The 21,125-nt window shown below is 42.8% G+C and overlaps 1 protein-coding gene across 2 annotated transcripts in view; it reads right to left on the bottom strand.

Annotated features, from left to right (window-relative positions):
- Positions 1-21,125, bottom strand: part of adamts17 (ADAM metallopeptidase with thrombospondin type 1 motif, 17) — a 78,493-nt gene that overhangs the window by 35,999 nt on the left and 21,369 nt on the right. For both annotated transcript variants that reach the window (XM_061245947.1, XM_061245948.1), the window contains exons 8-12: positions 11,370-11,475; positions 7,595-7,735; positions 5,979-6,129; positions 1,947-2,048; positions 104-249 (exon numbers count right to left, since the gene is read on the bottom strand). In XM_061245947.1, the coding sequence (XP_061101931.1) occupies positions 104-249; positions 1,947-2,048; positions 5,979-6,129; positions 7,595-7,735; positions 11,370-11,475 (646 nt within the window). The remainder of the gene's footprint in view (positions 1-103; positions 250-1,946; positions 2,049-5,978; positions 6,130-7,594; positions 7,736-11,369; positions 11,476-21,125) is intronic.

The following is a 21,125-nucleotide window of genomic DNA, read 5'->3' as shown; positions in this document are numbered from 1 at the left end:
GATCTTCAGTGAGCAGGGAAAGCAGAGAAAGGCAGACAGGTTTAGTGATGTATGATGATGGTAATGATGAGGATGAGGATGGGGAGGAAGCCGTCTGACTCACGGGGGATTATCGCACTTCCTCTGCCGGAACTTAGCACCTGTCCCGCAGGTGCGACTGCACACGCTCCACTGGCCCCAGGTGCTCCAGTCCCCGTCCACGTGCTGGGGTATGGGTGTCTTACTGACGCAGTCCCCCGCCCGGCACCACTGCAACACACACACACAACCCTGACATCTAGCGCGCACACACACACACACCCAGAACTGACATCTAGCACACACACACACACACACACACACACACACAGCCCTGACATCTAGCACACACACACACACACACACACCCAGAACTGACATCTAGCACACACACACACACAAACACAGCCCTGACATCTAGCACACACACACACACACACACACACAGAACTGACATCTAGCACACACATACACACACACACACACACACACACACACACACACAGGAATGGCATACACACACACACACACACACATGGGAATGACATGCACACACGCATGCATGCCCACAGGCCCAGCCAGCCACTGCTCTCAGTGTACAGACTATGTGCAGAAACACACATTCATAGTGCAATAACACTGTACATTATATAGTTCCATGGATCAAAAATGACAATACAGTAGGACCTCAGAGGTTACAAACTTTTCACCAATTGGTCGGAACTGTTTAATATTTGTAACTTTGCAAGTGCAAGTGAAGCTATAAATACTTTTATACATTTATAATATTCAAACAAGCTATCAGTGGGATCTCATCAGAACCTTTTTCTGTGTTGGCTTTCCAGAACATGCAGCATAAGAAGACACAGCACAATAATAATCTGTCTATATTTGACAAACAAATGCTACTCTCCCCTTGTGGTCTCAAAAACAAAAACAAGACTGTAAGTAATGCAGCAAATTATTATGCAGCCAGTGTGTGACGGCTGCAGACAAACTGAAAGATATTAGGGGATACATGGGGAGAAGTGTGAATATGAAGCAAGCTAGGGAAGGTTGTCCTTGAGTCATAAAAGAAACAGAATTACAGAAAGTGCAGCAGCACACTGCGGGTGCACAGGCACTTATCACTACCCTGCTCGCCTTAAACTGGTTCCACAAGTATAATTAATGACTGCGCCTGTCAATATTACCAGGGAAAGGCATACAAATGTGTGTTTTACTACACAAAAGCAATTACCGCTGCTCCTTTCATTATGCCAGCGCTTTGGAAACTTGCTCTTAAGACTGTAGATAGGCCCAGCAGTTATAAAGGATGAGGTGTTTTTCCTTTTTTTATCGAGTGTGACTCATTTACATTCAATGCTCACTTTTCACATCAATGATAATAACAAAGAGAATCCATGCATTGTGAAATATGAAGAACTTGAAACTACATATTGCTGATGCTACCTTCAGGTACATAACCTGTTTGGTTGACCTGTCAATCTGCATAGATGCCAACTGAGACTATTGGTCTGAAGAATAAATCACATCAAGTAATTATCTTCCATTTTATGCTCTCTTCAACTGATGAGAATGAATTAAGCTTGGTTTTCTTCATTTTTTCCTCAGAATACATTTTAATAACAATCCTATAAATTCACTGATATAATCAATTACCTTTAATTAAATTAAAATTTACATTTAATTACATTTCTAAAGTGTATCATTATGATGACATCATATTGAACTGAGCGACAATCAGCAGTCAACCATTGAACCTCATAATGAACTGAGCTACCATGAGTTGTCAATCACGCCCCCTCATAATGAATTGAGCTAGTGAGCTGTTAATCACGGGCCCTCATAATGAATTGAGCTGTAGTGAGCTGTTAATCCCTCACTTGTTTGTACGAAAGCAAGCTCATTGCTCAGACAGGACCTACCTTGTCAGCGCCACACTCTGTCCCATCCAGAGGAGGGTCCAGTTTGGTTTTGCAGGAGGTGTCCCCCCCCACCAGACACCACAGTCCAGCACACATCAGATGCTGAAAGACAGAAGCCATGACTCACTAATGAGCTCTCCCCATTCTCACTCATGAGCTCTCCCCATTCTCACTCATGGGCTCTCCTGATTCTCACTCATGAGCTCTTCCCATTCTCACTCATGAGCTCTCCCCATTCTCACTCATGAGCTTTCCCCATTCTCACTCATGAGCTCTCCCCATTCTCACTCATGAGCTCTCCCCATTCTCACTCATGAGCTCTCCCCATTCTCACTCATGAGCTTTCCCCATTCTCACTCATGAGCTCTCCCCATTCTCACTCATGAGCTCTCCTGATTCTCACTCATGAGCTCTCCCCATTCTCACTCATGAGCTCTCCCCATTCTCACTCATGAGCTTTCCCCATTCTCACTCATGAGCTTTCCCCATTCTCACTCATGAGCTCTCCCCATTCTCACTCATGAGCTCTCCTGATTCTCACTCATGAGCTCTCCCCATTCTCACTCATGAGCTCTCCCCATTCTCACTCATGAGCTTTCCCCATTCTCACTCATGAGCTCTCCCCATTCTCACTCATGAGCTCTCCTGATTCTCACTCATGAGCTCTCCTGATTCTCACTCATGAGCTCTCCCCATTCTCACTCATGAGCTCTCCCCATTCTCCTCTTTCTTGGCTTTGGACCCCCCGAAACCAGTAGATGACCTGCGTGCTTGTCAAAGAGGAGTGGAGCAGCAGTATCGCACAGGACACCACCCAGATAGTGTAACTCTTAAAGAGTCGGAATTATTTGTGCCATCATCACAAACAGATCTTGAATAGTGATGTCGGTATCCAGTGTCCATCTGAGTACTTCCACTCGCCTCATGTTGGATACTTTTTGTCTTGATCTCAGAAAGGGAAAAGGGACTAACGAGTCCTAGTTTCTGGGAGTGAAACACATTTCTGCCTCAATCCTATACACCAGTGAACCTGAGGATAGCCAGCAGATCTGCCACTTCAATGTGGGGGTTTGGCAGCGGGTGAGAGGGTGGGAAGGTAATCTTTCAATAACCATACGCTTTTATTGGCCCAACAGGACATATGGCACTTTTACTGCTTGAGGGACTGCATTCACAGATGGCTGAGAATGCAACATTCAATGGGAACTGCCTCCCTGACCACGTCTTTATCCAGCAACATAAAGCTGTCAGCAATACAAGATTTACCTGGTATTTACCCAGTCACGGATCAGGAGGAAAAACAACTACAACATCTCAAACCTTTCATCCAAAACAGAGGCACTTCACTCAGCAGCATGCAGACAAAAGTAAAAGTGAGTATGTGGCGGAGTTTGTCATTTGAAAACTGTACATTTACAACAAAACTGTCACTGTTTATTGACAGATATGGAATAGCAAATTAAGTGCAGTGAGTAACTGAAGCCTTTTTACGTAGCAATTCTAAGGTTTTCCAAATCTATTGAATATTATTTTAGATTTTTAAAGAGCAATAATTCCAGGTAGACATGGTATATTTAGTGACATGACAAAAATGGTATAACCTCTTTCGACTGAGTGAAAGAGCAGGAGAGAACAAAACAATTGTCACCCAAACAGCTTCTGCTCAGTGGGAAAGAGGCCATGTTGTCTCCAAAGTGAAATTAAGCGCATATGTTCTGAAATGCTGGGTTTCACTGACGAGGCAACGTGTGGAAGTGTTCGCTCTGTTGAGTGGGTGAAAGAGAGGATTTTTTTTTAGTTCACACTCATTTACCAATAATAGATGCATGTTGTTTTCAGGGGCCAAATCTCTGTTTCCATGACTTTAGGAAAACAACATTTCCCTCTTCCTGTCTGCAGGCAACAGTTCATATCATCACTCCCCAAACTGACAGCTCATAGTTCAGCTGTCTCTCAGGATGGCTCTCATGAAGTGCCAAAATGCACCAAATTCCATTTACTTACTGTCACACAAATCATGTCGGTTTGGGATTATTTGGATTTTTACAGTTTTATATTTTCAAATTCGGGAATGGGTGCTACTCTATTAGGATTGTGTAGGATTACATTAAAAAAAACATGAAGAGTTAGTGTTCCCTTCACCTGGGAAGACGTTTACATATTCATAGTTTCTTCTTTAGGGTTACAGTTAGGGTTAGATTTTCCAATGTTAAAGTCAAAGTTTCTGGGTAGTAAAGTTGTCATTAACATGTCATAATCTGACTACTTTATTGGCCCCCTTCTGTTGTCTGTCATCAACTAATCCATCCTCAGGCCAGTTTTATGAGAAACACAAACCTTCTTCTTCTTTGGGTCCAGACCTTTCAGTTGTTTCAGAAATGTTCAGCTTCTCTTTGTCAGTTCTTTCTGCACTATACAGTACAATGTTATTTGGACACTATACAGACTACAGACTGACAGCAGTAGGTATAGCACTTGCTGGTATGATCCAGACTCACTGTACTGAGATAATCCATGTACTATACCCATGATTACTGCATTAAGTTTCCATGTTGAACACACATAGCACACACATTTTGAGAGGGTCCTTGTGTTTGACTGTGAGGCTAATGATGGGTTGCTGGCAGGCCAGAAATCAGCAACCAATGTGACAGTAATCCTACCAAAATAGTGACTTCTAAATGTTGAATTGCTTAATAATAACAAAAATGATAAACATTTAAGAAAAGTCTCTAAATTAATAAACACGTTTTAAGTGCCAATGTTACAAAATAACATTTCCTTTTACAGTGTCCTGTTTTCACTGTGACTGTCGTAGGCGTGTGTTTAAGAAGAATTAGTGCTGATCTGGTGTCGGTTTCGACAGCTGAGTGGGGTTGCGATACGGACATGGGAAAAATGTTCCTTGATCAGCTGTCAAGTGATAACGAAGGGGTCTGCCTGCAGGCATGGAGAAAATCAAACTGACAGTCCTCGAAATGTTTCACAGAGAATGGAGGAGAAGAGGTGCCATTTGTTCCCACATAAGATATAAACACTCAGCAGTGACTGAGAGACGAGCCTCACGGCTGCACACTATCAGCCCAGCCCAGCTGTATATAATTCCCAGCAAACATCAATGAGAGCTTTCACTTTGAAAAGGTGGGACAAAACTAGGTACGGAAAAGTGACCAGCGGTGTTCCTGTTCTTACTGCAGTTCTCGCCTTTTTCTTTGTTGTTACTTAAATAAAGCATTTTCAATTACTGTTTGCCTGCTTTTCTATTTTGTAGGATAAGATATACTGTTTTTTTTTTCGATTCAGTAAACCCAACACCGTATTACTTTTGTATCATCTTACATTTGATTTGTTCTGTACTGACACCAAAAGGGGTGACTACACAGAAATAAGTTGCATAGTGACAGCAGAAGCAGACATTATATATATATTTTTTTACAGTTTTCATATATAGTTTATTTTTAAGTTATTAAATTGCCAATCTCTATGGAAGGTATGTTCAGGGCAGGCCTACTTTCCTTTCCAGCCAGAAACATGAGAGCTAAGACATAAACTGATGTCTTTACTGCCTGACCTTGAGTGTCAGCCCCGGTGATTTGCATCGGTATGTCTTTTTATGAGGTTACCATGGCAACTTCAAAAACACACAAAAGCGGTTGAAGATGATTGTGCACAAGCAAAAATGGTTATACGGCATTTCAGAGCCAAGCACCAGGAAGAAAGAAACATTCAAGTGACCATTGCTAAACTGCAAATAACTCAATAAGTATGTATCTTCATGCTTGTTGGACACTGCAATGCCATTTCGGCCAAACAGTCCTGGACCCTCTGTGCAATAATGATGAAAAATTATGTAAAATGATGTTATCCCAGCTGTTAAACCATAGGGGTCTGCATGAGTCCTTGATAGAGGTACCAATGAGCTCAGGCCAAATATACCAAAAGCCTGTCTCCTAGGCCTACAGCAGTAGTGCTAGCTCCAGGCCTAATCCTAATCCTAAAAAAGCAACACAAGAGAATGAGGTTGAACCGTACCTCCATATTACTGCAGAAGGTCGCGTTGGTGCCAAACAGGATCTGGCACTGTTCGTCCGCGCTGTAGTGCATGCCAGGCAGCTTGGAGGGAAGACGGACCGTGTAGTAGCTGCGGGGGTCCGTGTGCAAGAGGCACGCGCTGGATTTCGATCTGATTAATAAATAAATAAAATTATAAGCGGCTTGACATGGAGAGCACTACAACCATGGTCACCCGATCCACCCAAAACAAACAACAAACCAGAGCACGCTACACAGAGGCATTTTTCCCACAGGAAAAAAAAAAAAAGCCATCGCAACCTACCTACCGTGAACCCTCGGCTAAAGCTAGAGCAACACCCCCTGTTTGTTTCAGTGACAGTACTTTCCATTTTAATTTCCACAATGTCTCACACAGGTAGGGGACAATGTTTTGTAAAAATAAGTCGCATTAACTTGCATTCACCAGAAAATGATGAGAAGCACCTTCTTTAACTCATTATATCAAAAGAAGGTTGCAAACTGTTCTGCTATATTCTTAGGTAGGGTTCACAGGTACTGAGGATGTATATTTTATACATAAGATACAAAGGGAAAAATGTAATGTAACATGAGCTACCCTTGTTGGAAGGAAAGAGCAAAACAAGTGTATTTTCATACATACACTATAAAGTCAATCATGGAAGTTTAACGATGCATGGAAATTGACTGTAATAGTTAATATGCAGCAGCCAATGGCCAAGTGATGAATACAGTACATTGTGTTTTAACAGGCATTCAGGACACCAGCTTAATTAAATTCACCAGGGGCAATAATTTATTTTTTGTCTGAGATGGGAATGGTAAATAACATACATACATAAATACATACATAATGAAATAACACACTGTCATTTAAATAAGTGACACGTTCATGCACTTACATTGTCATGCAGTAATTTTGAGCCTATTTTCCCTACATGAATTTTTCAGACCACACATAGTAAACATCATGCATCCTATAAAAACGGCTTTCTATAAAGCACTGCTGTAGGAGCCATATGAAGGAAGAAACTAGAAACCACTGACATGTCTGTACTTAGACACGGATATTACCAGACCACAATCCACAGGATTAACTATCCCTGCATGTGTATGTATGAGGTTTATGTTCCGCTCGTGTAAAAGAGTTATATAATTCTGCAGTGGACTCTGACCGCACCACTCGGCTGTGTGACACGGCCATGTCTCCGCACAGCTGTTCAGACACGTTTCACCGTTCTGTCCAAGAGCTTCCTATATCATACAGAGAAGGGCTTCATGCCAATTCAGCATTTCTTCACTCATGAACAGTCATACGTTCTGGAATGTTCTGAGCCAGCACTTAACAGGCAGCAGTATTGCATAATAGTTTGGAACAATGACAATTCTCATGCTGGAACCATGCGGGTGTACTGTAAGTGAAATTATATTCCTTTTTCTTTTTTTCATTTTTTTTTTCATATTCGTACACCTGAGTAAATGTCGATGCATCCAAAATGATGTCCCAGGTCTCAATCTCACACACGCTAAAAGCGGAGCTGTGCTGGACCCGTTAACCTTGGCCACAGTGCAGAGGGAGGGAACTGAGGGGAGCAGCTGTTGGATAGCGGTCTGACCTGAGGAAGTTCTCCAAGTCGTCTCGGCTGCAGGAGGACCAGGACAGGTCGCTGGGGTTGCGGCCCTTCACCCACTCTCCGGACATGATGTGCGAGTGTCCGGTGCAGGTGGAGTGGTCGTCGTCGTGGCTCATGCCCATGCTGGGGAGAGAAGCAGACGTGAGGCCCTTTTTCCCACTCTGCGACACGGGGCTGCTGGAACCGTTTCCGTCCAAGCCGTCGCTGGCCGATCCAAGCCGGCGGGCCAGGCTGCGCTGGACGTCTCCACACACAGTCTGGGCAGCATGTGTAAAACGGCTTAAACGCCACCGCAGGGAGAGGAGAGCATTCTGCTGTGGACAGTTATAATGCACGTCTTTAAAAGCCAAGGCCTACATTCGAAAAATAAAAGCAAGCTAGTTTGAACTTGTAGCAGTTAAAAACGACAAAAAAGTGGAGAACCAACCTCAAGTTCTCATTCTGGGTTTTAAGAGATGGAAAAGAGTGATGTAAGATGCAAAAGAGTGATGTAAGATGCAAAATTACATTGATTGCAGTGCACACAAATAAGGCAACAGATTAAAAGTCTTTGTGGAGTCTTATTTAGGTGACTGGAGCTAGGCATACAAATATTATTTTGCTTAGCATTTAGCAAAGTAAGCAGGCATTAGGGTCAGAGGATATGCTAAAAAAAAAAACAGGGAATGGTGACTTCCTGTGACACCTGAATCTTCTTGGTGGGTGGGCAGGGGTGGGAGAGGGAATCTTGAGGTTTTAGCAACAGTTAGTTACTACTGGGTCAAACTGTGGCACTAGGGCACTGCCACTGACTGGTCCTCTACCACAACACAAATCACATGAAGCCATAATATTTTGGATACAGCCTGATTTGTGCGTATATCTATCTATCTACAACATCTTTTCTGTATACTGTATAAGGTCAAGCTGATGTCTGTAGTCAATGTGTAGTAAATGGGGCTGTATCTACAGCGTGTATTCAAAGCCACACCGCTAATGATGAATAATGGACCTCAAGGCATTTTTCAGCATTTTGGGATTTCATCCAGGAAATAAAAACAAGAATTATTGCTGAAAGCAAAAAAATCTCCATGCCCCACTTGTGTTCTGACAGGCCTCTGCGCATTTGGGAGAATCTGTAATTAAAAATGATGCCGTGAAAGAACACCGCTGATGGTATATTTGACTTGTTCCATTAATAATTAAATTTAACTTTGAATGGTTCATATCAGCCCTTTTTTAACACTTTCCTTTGAATTTGCATCACTACAAATATTAATTTTGTAACTGATCTCAAATTAACTTATTGTTTCTCAACTTCTGATGCCAGAAGGAGCTTAAAGAGGCCTAGAGCATTCACTGTGACCCATGGCTGATGAAAGTATGTTCATCTGTGCCTGGATGGTGGTCAACTGGAAGACCTTACAGCCTGCCCATGAACACCTCAGAGGTGAATTCTACCAGGGCTCCATGTGGCACTGAAGTCCACCTCTTGTAAAAATTGGAAATAGGACAGTGAGTTTGATTGAATCATCCACGCTGGTGATCCCATGGCGGTCAGGAGGCCTCCCTTTCCCATAACTGATGGACACATCGGCGACAGGCCTCTTATGTTTGCTGCCACATCTTCCCTGCCTCATTACAGCATCAATCACAAGCCTGCACTGTCAATACATTTCACTTGATGAAGGAAAATAAAGCTTGGTGGTATGGAAAAAACACAAGTACAGTAAATTCTTAAGTGCAAAATTACTGCTTTTAAATTAACTGTAAAATGGGGTGCTTAAACATAATATTTCCTGTTTAATAAAGTGTTTTACAGAGTCAGTACAATGAGGGCTTTTACAGTGCAGTATGTAATTTGTGTGGCACAGAGTTTATATTGATATCCGTAGTAAAGGTAGCATTATGGTTAGCTTTGTGCCAGCACATTAAACCCTGTCATTAAATCTGGCCCAGTCTGACCATTAAAATTTGTCCTGGATGTCAATATTGAACGAATACTGAATACAGTCTGTGATAACCTGACTGGCATTGGCAAGGCCTCAGCCCCTGAGCATAGATGGTATATATTTGACAATATTTCCAAATAATTTTGGTCTTAGTCTTCCATAATTTTCCGGTCATGGGCTATATGTAACCATTTAAATATGTCTCCTACTGTAATCACAGCAGACACCTCTTTTAAATGACTTTAGACACAGTCATGTTTTAAAGTGTTAAATACGTGGACAAACTTAGAAGGCTGTTGAAATGCATGTGGGGAAGATTAACCCCAACTGAAAATAACTAATGAGCAATATGACTCATGACAGACATGACATAAAGTGATCATTCAATTACACAGAACACTTCCTGTATAGAATATGTGCATTACTAAAAGGCACAGGCTTGTACAGAGTGCTTCAAGCAGAAAGTCATAAAATACAAACATGCAGTAAACCATTCATTCAATCTAATTGTCATATGTTGCACTGTTAATAAGTGCAGATGGACTATTCTTGGTAATAAATAGCACACATCCGTAAGCATCGCCAAGGCTGTCAAAAGCTTTTATCTGAGGCTGTTGGCTTACTCATCCAGCCCAATCATCCACACTGTGCAGTTGACCGGTGCAGGTCAGTTTAAAATAAGTGGCAGTTGGCAGAGCAGCATTCAATAGGGTCTTTGAGTATGATGGGGCTTTCCGAACCGAGGGAAAGTGGAAAATGGGGAATGAAAAATGGATTAGACATAAAAAAGAAGCTTCATTCAAAGATATAAGCTCTAGCCTTCCCTTAGTTGGCAAATAATATATGATCCAGAGTTGCAAGCTGCCAGTGGAGTTGGCAAGGAGTTTGGAGGGGTGGGAAGAGAAATATTTCCTCTGCCACACACTGTGTCCCTAACATCTGTCACCCGGCATTTATAGCTTGAGGCTCACATTCAAACCTTCAAGGAGAATAGGAGATTCCTCACAAACTGGCAAATGGATACATTTTGCAGGAGTCTCATATCCGTCTCTCTGTGCTGTAACAGCCATGGCCCGAGGCAGTGAGATTGACAGACGCTTTAGACTATACTTAAGTGATGTGGAAACTCATAAATACCATCACAAATCCCGTTCTGGATAGGAACAGAGAAAAGCCCAAGGAAAGTGTGTGCCTTGTGAAGACCGGCATCAGGGTCAAAGCATTGTTTTTCTAGCTTGAGTGTTTCTTTTTCTAACAACAGTAATGGTTTGTATTCTATAAAGTATGTTTCAATGCAGAATTACTAATTTTACAAAAGAGGAGCAAACTAATTTCAACCACCAATGAGGAGCACTTACTACTGTTTAGCCCTTTCAGCACCAAGAGTGCTATATGGCTCTCAAGCATAACTACCGTAAAATGGTACTCTTGACCGTTTTAATGAAAACGGCTGCTATACTATTGTTTTGAGCCCCCATTAAAACCCTAATCAATGTCCTCAATTTTCGGAATTTTCTTAACCAAAGCCAAACCCCTTGGAATTTGGGTGGAGACACTTGAGACTGAAAGAGTTAACAGATGCTCTGATACATACATGCAGTTCCTTTCTACAAAAGGAACATAAATATTCAGTTATAATTAATTAAATGAGCTCTCACAATGTACTCCTGTCAGATGTGGAAAGGGACTAAAAGTACTGACTGCACACAAGCTTTTAACAAGATAATTACCAGAAATACTAATCCGGGGTGAAGATGATGATAGTAAGTACTGGATGTTTGCTAATGCAACTACAGGGGGCTGTTCTGCTCGATGGACATGCTTACTTGTGGCCAAGTTCATGGGCGATGGTGAAGGCCAAGTTGAGTCCGTTGTCTTCCGCCAGCACGCACTTCCTCTTGGAGCTGCAGGTCCCGCCCAAATACGCAATTCCTGAGAATGAATACAGCAAGTGAGGGGGTGAGGCAGCCTTCACACCTGCAGCCCCATGGAGCTGAAACTTCACTCACTGAGCACTTTATTAGGTAGGCCAGTACACCAGCTTGTTAATATAAATATTTCATTAGCCAATCATTTGGCAGCAACTAGAGGTTCAGCTGTTGTTCAGACCAAATGTCAGAATGGGGAAGAAATGTGACTTCGACTGTGGGATGATTGTTGGTGTTAGACAGGGTGGTTTGAGTATTTCAGATGCTGCTGATCTGCTGATTTCCATGCACAACCGTCTCTAGAGTTTGCAGAGAATGGTGAGAAAAACAAAAAACATTTTTACCTTTTCTCCCAATTTGGACAAACCACTTCTAACACAGTCAGCTTTGGATTTTTCGATGTACAGAGTCAAAATCTGCTTTTGATGAACATGTACATGTAACACAACATGGCAGAGCACACATGGGACTGTAATCTGAGAGCAATGTTGAGGTTAGGCCAGAACAGCAAAAATAGCCTTTTAGTTTCACCTAATCAGCAGTTCCAGGAAGCAATGTCTGATGAAGACAAGCGATTATTGCTGTAAGACTGCAGTAGAAACCTGTGGCAGATCAGTGTTTATAAATGGCAGCACTGAAACGTCTGCATTTGTTACAGCTGTTTGCTGCTCAGGTCAGCCCATTCAAATGCCTCCCAAAACACCTTATGTTTGCCGCTTTGCAGTGAAAGAACTTATTTTCCAATGTTCTCTACACATCTTTTGGAGGTTCATATTTTTGTACTCTTGAGAGCAAATGATCCATATGATTTTCCTTACTATGGGTGCGTGTAGACTCATAGATTCTATAACTATTATTTTATGCGATGTGCGCTGTAAGTGTTTTTTTCATTTCCGGATTTAGAACACACAAAACAGCACTGTAAGCCCAGGCCATCCCCATCACATCCTCAGGCAAGGGAGGAAGATGCAGACTAGCATGTGTCTTCTGAACACAAGCACTCAAATTTAGCTTCTTTTAACTCTGAAGTCCACCAGCTGTGATGCACAGCCACAGTGCCACATTCCTGCATATCTTACTTGGCTGTATTCCAACTGACCAGAGGAGTCACTCTTGCGCACTGAGGCGGTGAATATCCTTCCCACTGAAGCAATCCCTTCATGGGTGATGTTATGGCCAATTATGCGTCGGCCCATTAGATTCCCAGTCACCATTGGCTATGAATAGTCTGCAAACATATTATTCTGTATGTTTAAATGCACATGTTACATGTTTAGAAAATTTAAAAATGTCCTCTCCCATATACCGGACAAGACGTTTGCACTGTCTGCTACGGCTAAATGAATATCCTTATTCAAAGACATGTTATAGAATGCAAGAAGGTTCACACACAAAAACACATGCACCTAGATATTATGAGCTCCAGTGAGCATGCACAATGATGTTATTATAGCTTGAGAGAGACAGTGCACAAATTAAATGTAAGGAATCTCAACATTATTGCCACAATAAACCAGGCCTGCTGGTATGTGTCAGTGAGCAGGGCAAACAATAAAAACTCCACCCACTGAGCAGACAAAATACAGTTGGCCTGCATGATTACAGAAAAAACCATACCCCCCGGTGTTCCCTTCAAACCTGTGAACAAATTTACGCAGGGATACATGAGCTTGCAGAGATTTTCTAAAGCTTTCAGGATTGTTTGAATGTGGGACTGGAGTGCTTCATGCCGTCGTATGTTGAAAAGGTAATCAATCCTCCAAAAAGCCACGTCAGTTGCAATGACCTCACCAAACACGTTGCTTTACTACGCACTGCCTTGCAGTGTGTCCCACTCGCGCTCCTGCTTTTCGTCTGTCACTGGAGGACATCCAGCGAACCCAGGGAAATAAGGTTTGGAGTCCCGCTTGGAGTCAGACCAGAATAAATGAAAGCACTGACAAGACAACAAAAGTCAACTCAGATGGAATCAAAAAAGCACAGAACAATGTCTTGTACAAAATATAGAAGGCACTTCACTGAATTAAGAGATGGGTCAGTTATTCATTTGAAGGCTTGCTGATAAAATCCGGCTGAGGGACTGATAAACAGTGTTATAGCTATGAGAGCACAACATAGCTTGGGAAGACTGAACGGTGCTGGGCCCAGAAAGAGTCAGAAATCTGCAAGGCTCAAAAAAAAAAATATATATATATATATACATAGTTTGCTACCCAAATAAAAATATTATTCCTAATAAATCTGGTTTTAAAAAAACCATCAGCCCACATTTGATAACACTTATGTTGATTATCACTGATGTCTGCATCCCCAAGAGTTCCTCAAACACATGTATACAAACATAGTAGAATTTAACAGAAAAAACGTTAATTATTATTTAAAATAGTATAAACTACCAGAACACATGGTAAAGGCCAGCTTGACTTCAGCCCTGATGGGCTTGAATCCAGCAAGCTTTCTAGCGAAGCCCCTGACAGTCTTGGAAGTGGGGTGGGAAGCTACTGTAAATGAAAAGGATTACAGAATGAGATGATTCAGTAACAGATACTTGGCCCAAAAAGATGTTGAGTAGTCCTGCTGCTTCAGTTGCATAAGACTGAGAAAATGCTTAACACAGGCTACTACCCACATGCTCTTAAGAATGTCAGAAGCACATGAGTGAGAACAAATCTGCACTGGCTGTTCCCTGTGCTGAATCACTGACTTAATGTGAAGGCCACAACCTGTTCCAGACTAAAAACCCAGGGGGTCACATGATCTACTCCAAAGTCCAGGAAAGAAACACATGACATGAAAGAGTATTATGCCATAGTGGTTGGCAGCCATAAAATACCTTCTTTTTCTTTTGTGCTTTTTCTATCGTTTGTTATGGCCAACAATATTTACTTATTTATTATATCAGGGCACATTGCCACAACTTCCACTATCAACTTGGGATTGTGCACGCAAGCATGTGTTATCCTTCAAAGCATGTCATGTCAGCCACCTCTTCTTATCACACTACAGTTCTCAAGTTGGGCTTGTACAGGCCTGAGTCAAAGGAGGACATTTCAGGTGCACCATGACTGACCTATGGGCACCAGTGGGGGTCACGGATGCAGAAAGAGACGCTGTCATCCCAGTCAACTGAAACCTTCCCATCCATGGCCGATGGCAAACCCAACTGTGCATCGCCCAGCGGGAACAACAGCCTCAGTTGGCACTGCCATGGTCTGGACTCAATAACAGACATTGGAGCCCAACCACAAACTAGATTAGTATCTTAACTGGATGAGCCATCCAGTAGCCCTCCAGTAACTGATTCCTTCGTATAGAAATATATCAACCATCAAGTAGACCTCCAAATGAATTCTCAGAATTTTATCTCACCAATTTATCAAACAACCTGGACGCACACAAGTTTAACTTATGCCGTTGAACTGGTACACTAACATTTTGGCTCAATTTTCCACATTTAGAAATGGTCCGTCATGAGGTTAGCAAAAATTTTCACCGGAGGACGGTGATGAAAGCATCCAAGCAAAGAAACAGAAACAGCACTATGCCAACTTTGACTAGTGAGCACTCACAGCTGGAGTTATGCTGCTGTGACTGAAACCGTATCCTTCCAGAAGAAAAACAGGGAAAAAGATTTAAGGTTGCCATTTCCACTGTTGCATAACATGCCTTTCAGCATGCACTGAGCAAAGCTGTTCCGTCTGCAAAACCGCAAGATCATTCTCGGTGCATTTATATTTATTCAAAAATGATTCATTGACCCAAGGTTATAGGCGTTTGTTAACACCTAATGAAGCATTGCATAGTAATGAGCAGCAAGGGTTGGGGATGAGCATAGGCTTGCTTTATTTAAAGCTGTCGACGAGCCGTCAGATTCAAGACTGGCAATGCCTGTGTAATGGAGAGAACAAATTGTGTCCATATTGACCAGTTTATTTGATTCTGCATAACCGCAAACATAACAAGCCACTGTAAACATCTGCACAACCTGCATTTAATGATTGTCAGGGCCAGAGCATTAGGCCCGGGCTTGAATCTCCTGCCACGCTATGCCCATTCCCTGACCTGTGGGCTACACCCCAAGACTCATTCTGACACAAAAAAAGCACACACACACATCCCTGATTTTGAATGGATATCATCACTAGAGACCATGAAGAGGTGCAGTATATCTTCTTAACAGTGAAAAGCCCTTACGGTTCTAAGAAACTCTTCTCAAACCACAGAAAAAAAAATCCTAGCTCAGATATGCAATTTTTTATCTTTCCCCCAAACTTTGCTTCACCAATCTTACAAAATTCAAGGTTACTTTGAGGGACGTTTTGATAAGCAGTACAATTAAATAGTGCGGCTTCACCCATCCATCAACCTACTTCTAATTGACAGCTGAAAAAATGCAGTTTCCCATCCAGTCGATTTCTCTGACCAAATGAAAGAATGGCTGGCTCCGAAGAAAACAGATGCTGCTCTGTGTTTTCACCGTGAGGACTTCCTCATTTCCACCCACCTGCCTTTTTACAAGCACGCATACCTATCCAAAAGCAGCAATTATTCATATAAAAATGCCTATCAATCATCAGCCTTAGACGAATCCGGCTCCGTGATCAGTGTGGAGAAGGCCTCCTGCACCGTGCCCGCGGCCCTCCAGCAACACCTATGAACGCTGGGAAACACAGCACAGACGCGGGCGCTGGACTCAAACGGCGTTCCTATGAGGTAATGCATTGCATGGATATTTGCAGATCCAGAGATACTTTGAAGCCAGACTTGTGACGCTTAAGCCAGGGACAAAGAAACAAATTCACCGCGCCACATTATCGGAGCTCAGATCTGACTCAGCGCTTGCTGGGGCTTCCCAGTCAAAGGCCGGCCCAGACACCCATCCAGACAGACTCAAAAGAAAGGAAAAGCTCCATCAGAGATCTAAACACACAGCGCTCCCCCAAGCACAAGCAATATTTTTATAATTATTTATTTTGAGTTAATTAGCCGTTAGGACATGAAGGGGGCCTTCATTGAGCTGTGGAATCCCCGCGTGGCGAGGGCCGTGAATGTAACAGCCCAGCGCAGCACAAACGGGGCCACTCGGCGGATTTGGCTCCCCCCGCATTGTTCAGCCCTGACCTCCACCCCGCGAGGAGCAAAGAGTGAATCAGCTGATTCCCAAACGCTCACCCTGCCCAATGACACGCCCCTTGTGAAAGCAGTTAGGTCATGCAAGACAGAGCTACTCTCCTCTGCGCTCTTCTTCTCTGTTTGTGTGCATGCAAACCGAGCACAGGAAACAGAACGCCACCATCAGGATATAACTTGCCTCCCCCACCACCAACACCCAGCCAGTGAACCCAGCCAACAGCGGGGCCCTCCTGCTTTGATAAGAAGCAATAAGAAAACAAACACAAGAATAAACTAAACAAAAGCAGCAGCAGTTAGGCAGGCTCGTTTTCTTTCAAGAGGCCCATAAACATTTGAGTCAAGGAAAAAGATTGAATGAAAATAAAAATTAAAAAAAACGCTAAAATACACCAGACCTTTCTGCTGCGTACATGATCGTACATGAAAGGGATCCAAGCAGACTTAACAATGGAACATCTGACTTTCTGTCCGAACGGTAATTACAGCGGGCAGAAGTGGGTCACGCTCAGTGCACGGTAAGGCGTTATGGTGGGGGCACACAGCTCAGATGTTCCTTTTACAGGGGGGTGCGTTTGAGCACGACGCCCGCAGCTGCCGGGCCTGTCTGCTTTGAGTGCAGATTGTCACAAGTCCCATTACATCACAGGTATGTGCCAGGCGATAATGTTCCAGGCACCAGCAGAAGCCATCTGACCTGAGACACTGCTGATAAAAAAAGAGGTGCCCATTGTCCGCCCGCTACGAGCCTCTACCCTCTCCACCTGACTGCCTGGCCTTTAGGGCACTGCCTCGTGTGACAAAATGCCTCGCGTTCCCAGGCAAATCTGGAGGATTATGGGGACACGTGAGCCTGGGCCCTGCCTCCGGGGGAAAGTGCTGAATGCGGGGCTTCACTCCCAGTGTGCATGCCAGCTCGCCTTATTGGGAGGTCTTACAGAGTGCAGGAGAACAAGAGCAGACAGCACAGAGTATCACCAGCCTCAAACATTTACACACACACACAGAGTCCATCATACCGTAAGCTGACCTTAGCATCCTTCTCTGCAGTGTTGCAAAAAGCCCCAAAAAAACACTGGCTCTACAAGGTGGGGAGACAGAAACCGGTGAATAAAATACACATGTAACCACTTGCAACCAAAACGGCAGATAACCGACACTAAAAGTAGCAGCAAGACTGACGGTTAACACCCTTGGGGGAAGAACTGGTGTATCAGATTCTGCTTGAAGAAAATAAGAAGAGACATGACTATCGTGCACCATCAATCTAGACACTACATAGTACAATGCCAAAAAGGTTCACTTCCAGCCAGACTCCAAGCAGCCATCAACAGAGACAAAGGTATTATTCTGCTGACTTGCATGTTGCTTTCGAGCCTCAGAAAGCAGACCTATTTTCACAATCTGATTAGCATCTCTTCTACAGACTGGCACAAGGGGAACACAGTACTGACAGGCTATGGAGCCACATCACTCCACTGTAAACATAAACAAAAACAGGGGTTACCACAAGACAAAGCATCGGCCCATGGAAAGCGAATGGCCAGGAGTGTTAAAGGGTTACTGGTGCTGTGAGGTCCACTGTCTACTGCAGAAGCCACTTGGGGAGTTCCAATGGGAAGAGTACTTAAACTTTATAACATAACACACCTATTCCACTCAACTGAACATCAAATGGAAGGAAAGGAAGGAAACCTGAAAGAATAAGAGAGAATGAGGGAATGAGAGAAAGCCACCAGCTCTGAATACACCAGACATGGGGTCACTCCTCCTTCAGCTTTTTCCTTCATGATTTTACTACTTAAAACAAAAGGATTTAACAACATTACCCTCGAAGCAGATCTGGGTGTGCGTGTGCCAACGGTCATTTCCAATATCCATAAAGACGACTGTTGTATAATAATGTTGTATAATGTAGAATAGTCATAGTGAGCTCAGATCATTCAACCCATCCATGTTTCTCATTTTGCTACATAAAAATTATGCAAATAAGAAACATTTATAACTATAAACATGGCAATGGAAAACATTATCTCAACAAGCCAAGTAAGTGCATTCAGAATTAAAGGATCACTGTGTACCTTTTGGTCTGTGGCTTATCTACAAAAACTGGGAGTGGAGTGAGAGGCTCTTGGATAGTCATATCATCAAGTTTGGTGCCTCTGAAATGAATAAGAAATATTCTGATAAAAATAATAATAGGTCCTCATAATAGCTACTCAATTTTAAGAGCCCACATATTTGCTATCATGAATAGAGGGGGGGGGGGGGGCACCCGTTCAGGCCACTGACTACTTGTCTGGTTTTGTGAACTCTTTATCATGTTAAAATCAGACACACCGTTTAACTGATAGCTGTAGGCAAGGCATACGTCACTCCAAAAAGAATGGGAGAACTTCAAAAGACAGGAAGCCAACTTCCTCACCAGAAGACACAAATACCCCTAAGGTGCACTTATCACTTTGCAATCAAACCCCTTTCAACGGGTCCCCCATACATTGTATGTAGAGTAAAGAAAGGCTGCATTTACTCTTGGCCCTGACTGTCTGCTCCTTTCCTGGACCAGCAAAGATTCCATTCCACCCTTCCTGGAGTGCAAACTGCACTCAGATGATCACTGTGTGTGTTTTAGTTGAATGAGTTCAAAAGGTAGTACTGCACATATACATACATACAGCGGTATGCTTACCTTACACGGGTTAAGATATATTTACTTCTGCACACATAACTGCAGAAAGCAAGTTATTTATCTTTTATCTTATTTAACTTTCTGCAAAAAAACACACTTGTGGAGCCTGATTACAGAACTAAATGGTCATGTAACAAAAATAAAAAGAAGATAAATGTGCTTTGGCTTTCAAAATTGAAGCCAACCCTTAGGCTACCAAATCCATAAATCAAGATTAGAAATGGCTGCATTTCAACATTACATAACAGAAAATGGAAAGCATTCTAAGGAACTAACCTCATTCGTAGACCTAAAATCAGAACATAAATGCCTGCTTTAAGGAAAGAAACAGAAACAAGTAGAGGCAAAAGTAAACTGATCAACAGCTCATCAACCCATCAAATCTGCTGGATTGCTAAACCAAGACATGGATAACTCTAATTCATAGCATCGGGAAACCATAGAGAATTATATAGAAATCTATTGAATACACATTTTAATGCCTCATATGTATGTTCTCTGCAGAATCCTGGTCAGGTCTGCAGTCACAGTTAATCTGGGATGACACTGCTGGTGGTAGCCGCTTTCCAACTGCTAGCACAGTAGACACAAACACTGTCACTCGCTTGAATCCACAGGGATTTCTACTTGGTTCCTGGTTTTGTATTATTACTGCTCAGAACTTAAGTGCCAGTACCAAAAAAGGACACGCTTTCTTCCTCAAATAATAGAGCGAGGAAGCATGGCTCTCCACAACCAATTACATAAGAGAAGGTATTTTTGAAAGGGAATGAGATAACACTGTTGACTCTCATGCAAGCCAAAGTGTGGAGCTGCTCTACCTTTATTGTAGTCACTGGGACACAGCCTGCCAAAGAATGAAGTGAGTCATAGTGCTATTCTTAGAGCATTTAACATGGCAAAGGTGAAAGAAGTGAAATATAGAACAATAAAACAAAATACACTGTGATTGCCAACCCTGCCCAGTGGTAAAATATCATAATTTGTATTATGGTAAAATATAAGGAAATGTGATTATTAGGCTACCACAAATAATTGTAAGTTTCAAACAATGACATGGACCACAGTGACTGATAGAGAAATCAGTGAGAGAAGTGGCATAACAGTGAGGATGTGTGTGACCACCCAATAGTGCAGGACAAGGCCGAGGCAGGGGCGACATGGCTCAGGCAGTAAGAGCAGTCGTCTGGCAGTCGGAGGGTTGCCGGTTCGATCCCCCGTCCGGGCTGTGTCGAAGTGTCCCTGAGCAAGACACCTAACCCCCAAATGCTCCTGACGAGCTGGTCAGTGCCTTGCATGGCTGCCAATTGCTACTGGTGTGTGAGTGTGTGTATGAATGGGTGAATGAGAAGCATCAATTGTACAGCGCTTTGGATAAAGGCACTATATAAATGCCAACCATTTACCATTTATATCCTAAGCACGCAAACCTTTGCAAATCTGTGAACAGGTGCATTTATAGAGATGACAATTCCACATGCCTGATCTGATCCCAACACTGGTGGAGCATTTATGTAACCAGAAGACTGCTAGTGCACTTTTGAACAATGTACAGTATTTCATCCACATTACTTATGTATATATTAAGGAGGTCTATAAAAGGTTAAGATTCCAAAAAGGAGCTGTGCAAGTCACCCCTGTGCTAAAGCAGCTAATAATGATTATAGCCGGCATTGGCCATGAGTTTCCATGCATTAGCATTTCCCAGCTCAATAAATTCTTAGCAAGGTGACAGTTCAGGCCACATTTCTCAAATGCACCCGGAAAGTACCGTAATGTTCTATTTGGGTATGATTTCCAACCAAAGAAAGTTGAAATTGATTATATATTCCGGG

The sequence above is a fragment of the Conger conger genome, chromosome 6 (assembly GCF_963514075.1).
Source record: "Conger conger chromosome 6, fConCon1.1, whole genome shotgun sequence".
Classification (NCBI taxonomy): domain Eukaryota; kingdom Metazoa; phylum Chordata; class Actinopteri; order Anguilliformes; family Congridae; genus Conger; species Conger conger.
This window is presented reverse-complemented; position numbering and strand designations above follow the sequence as displayed.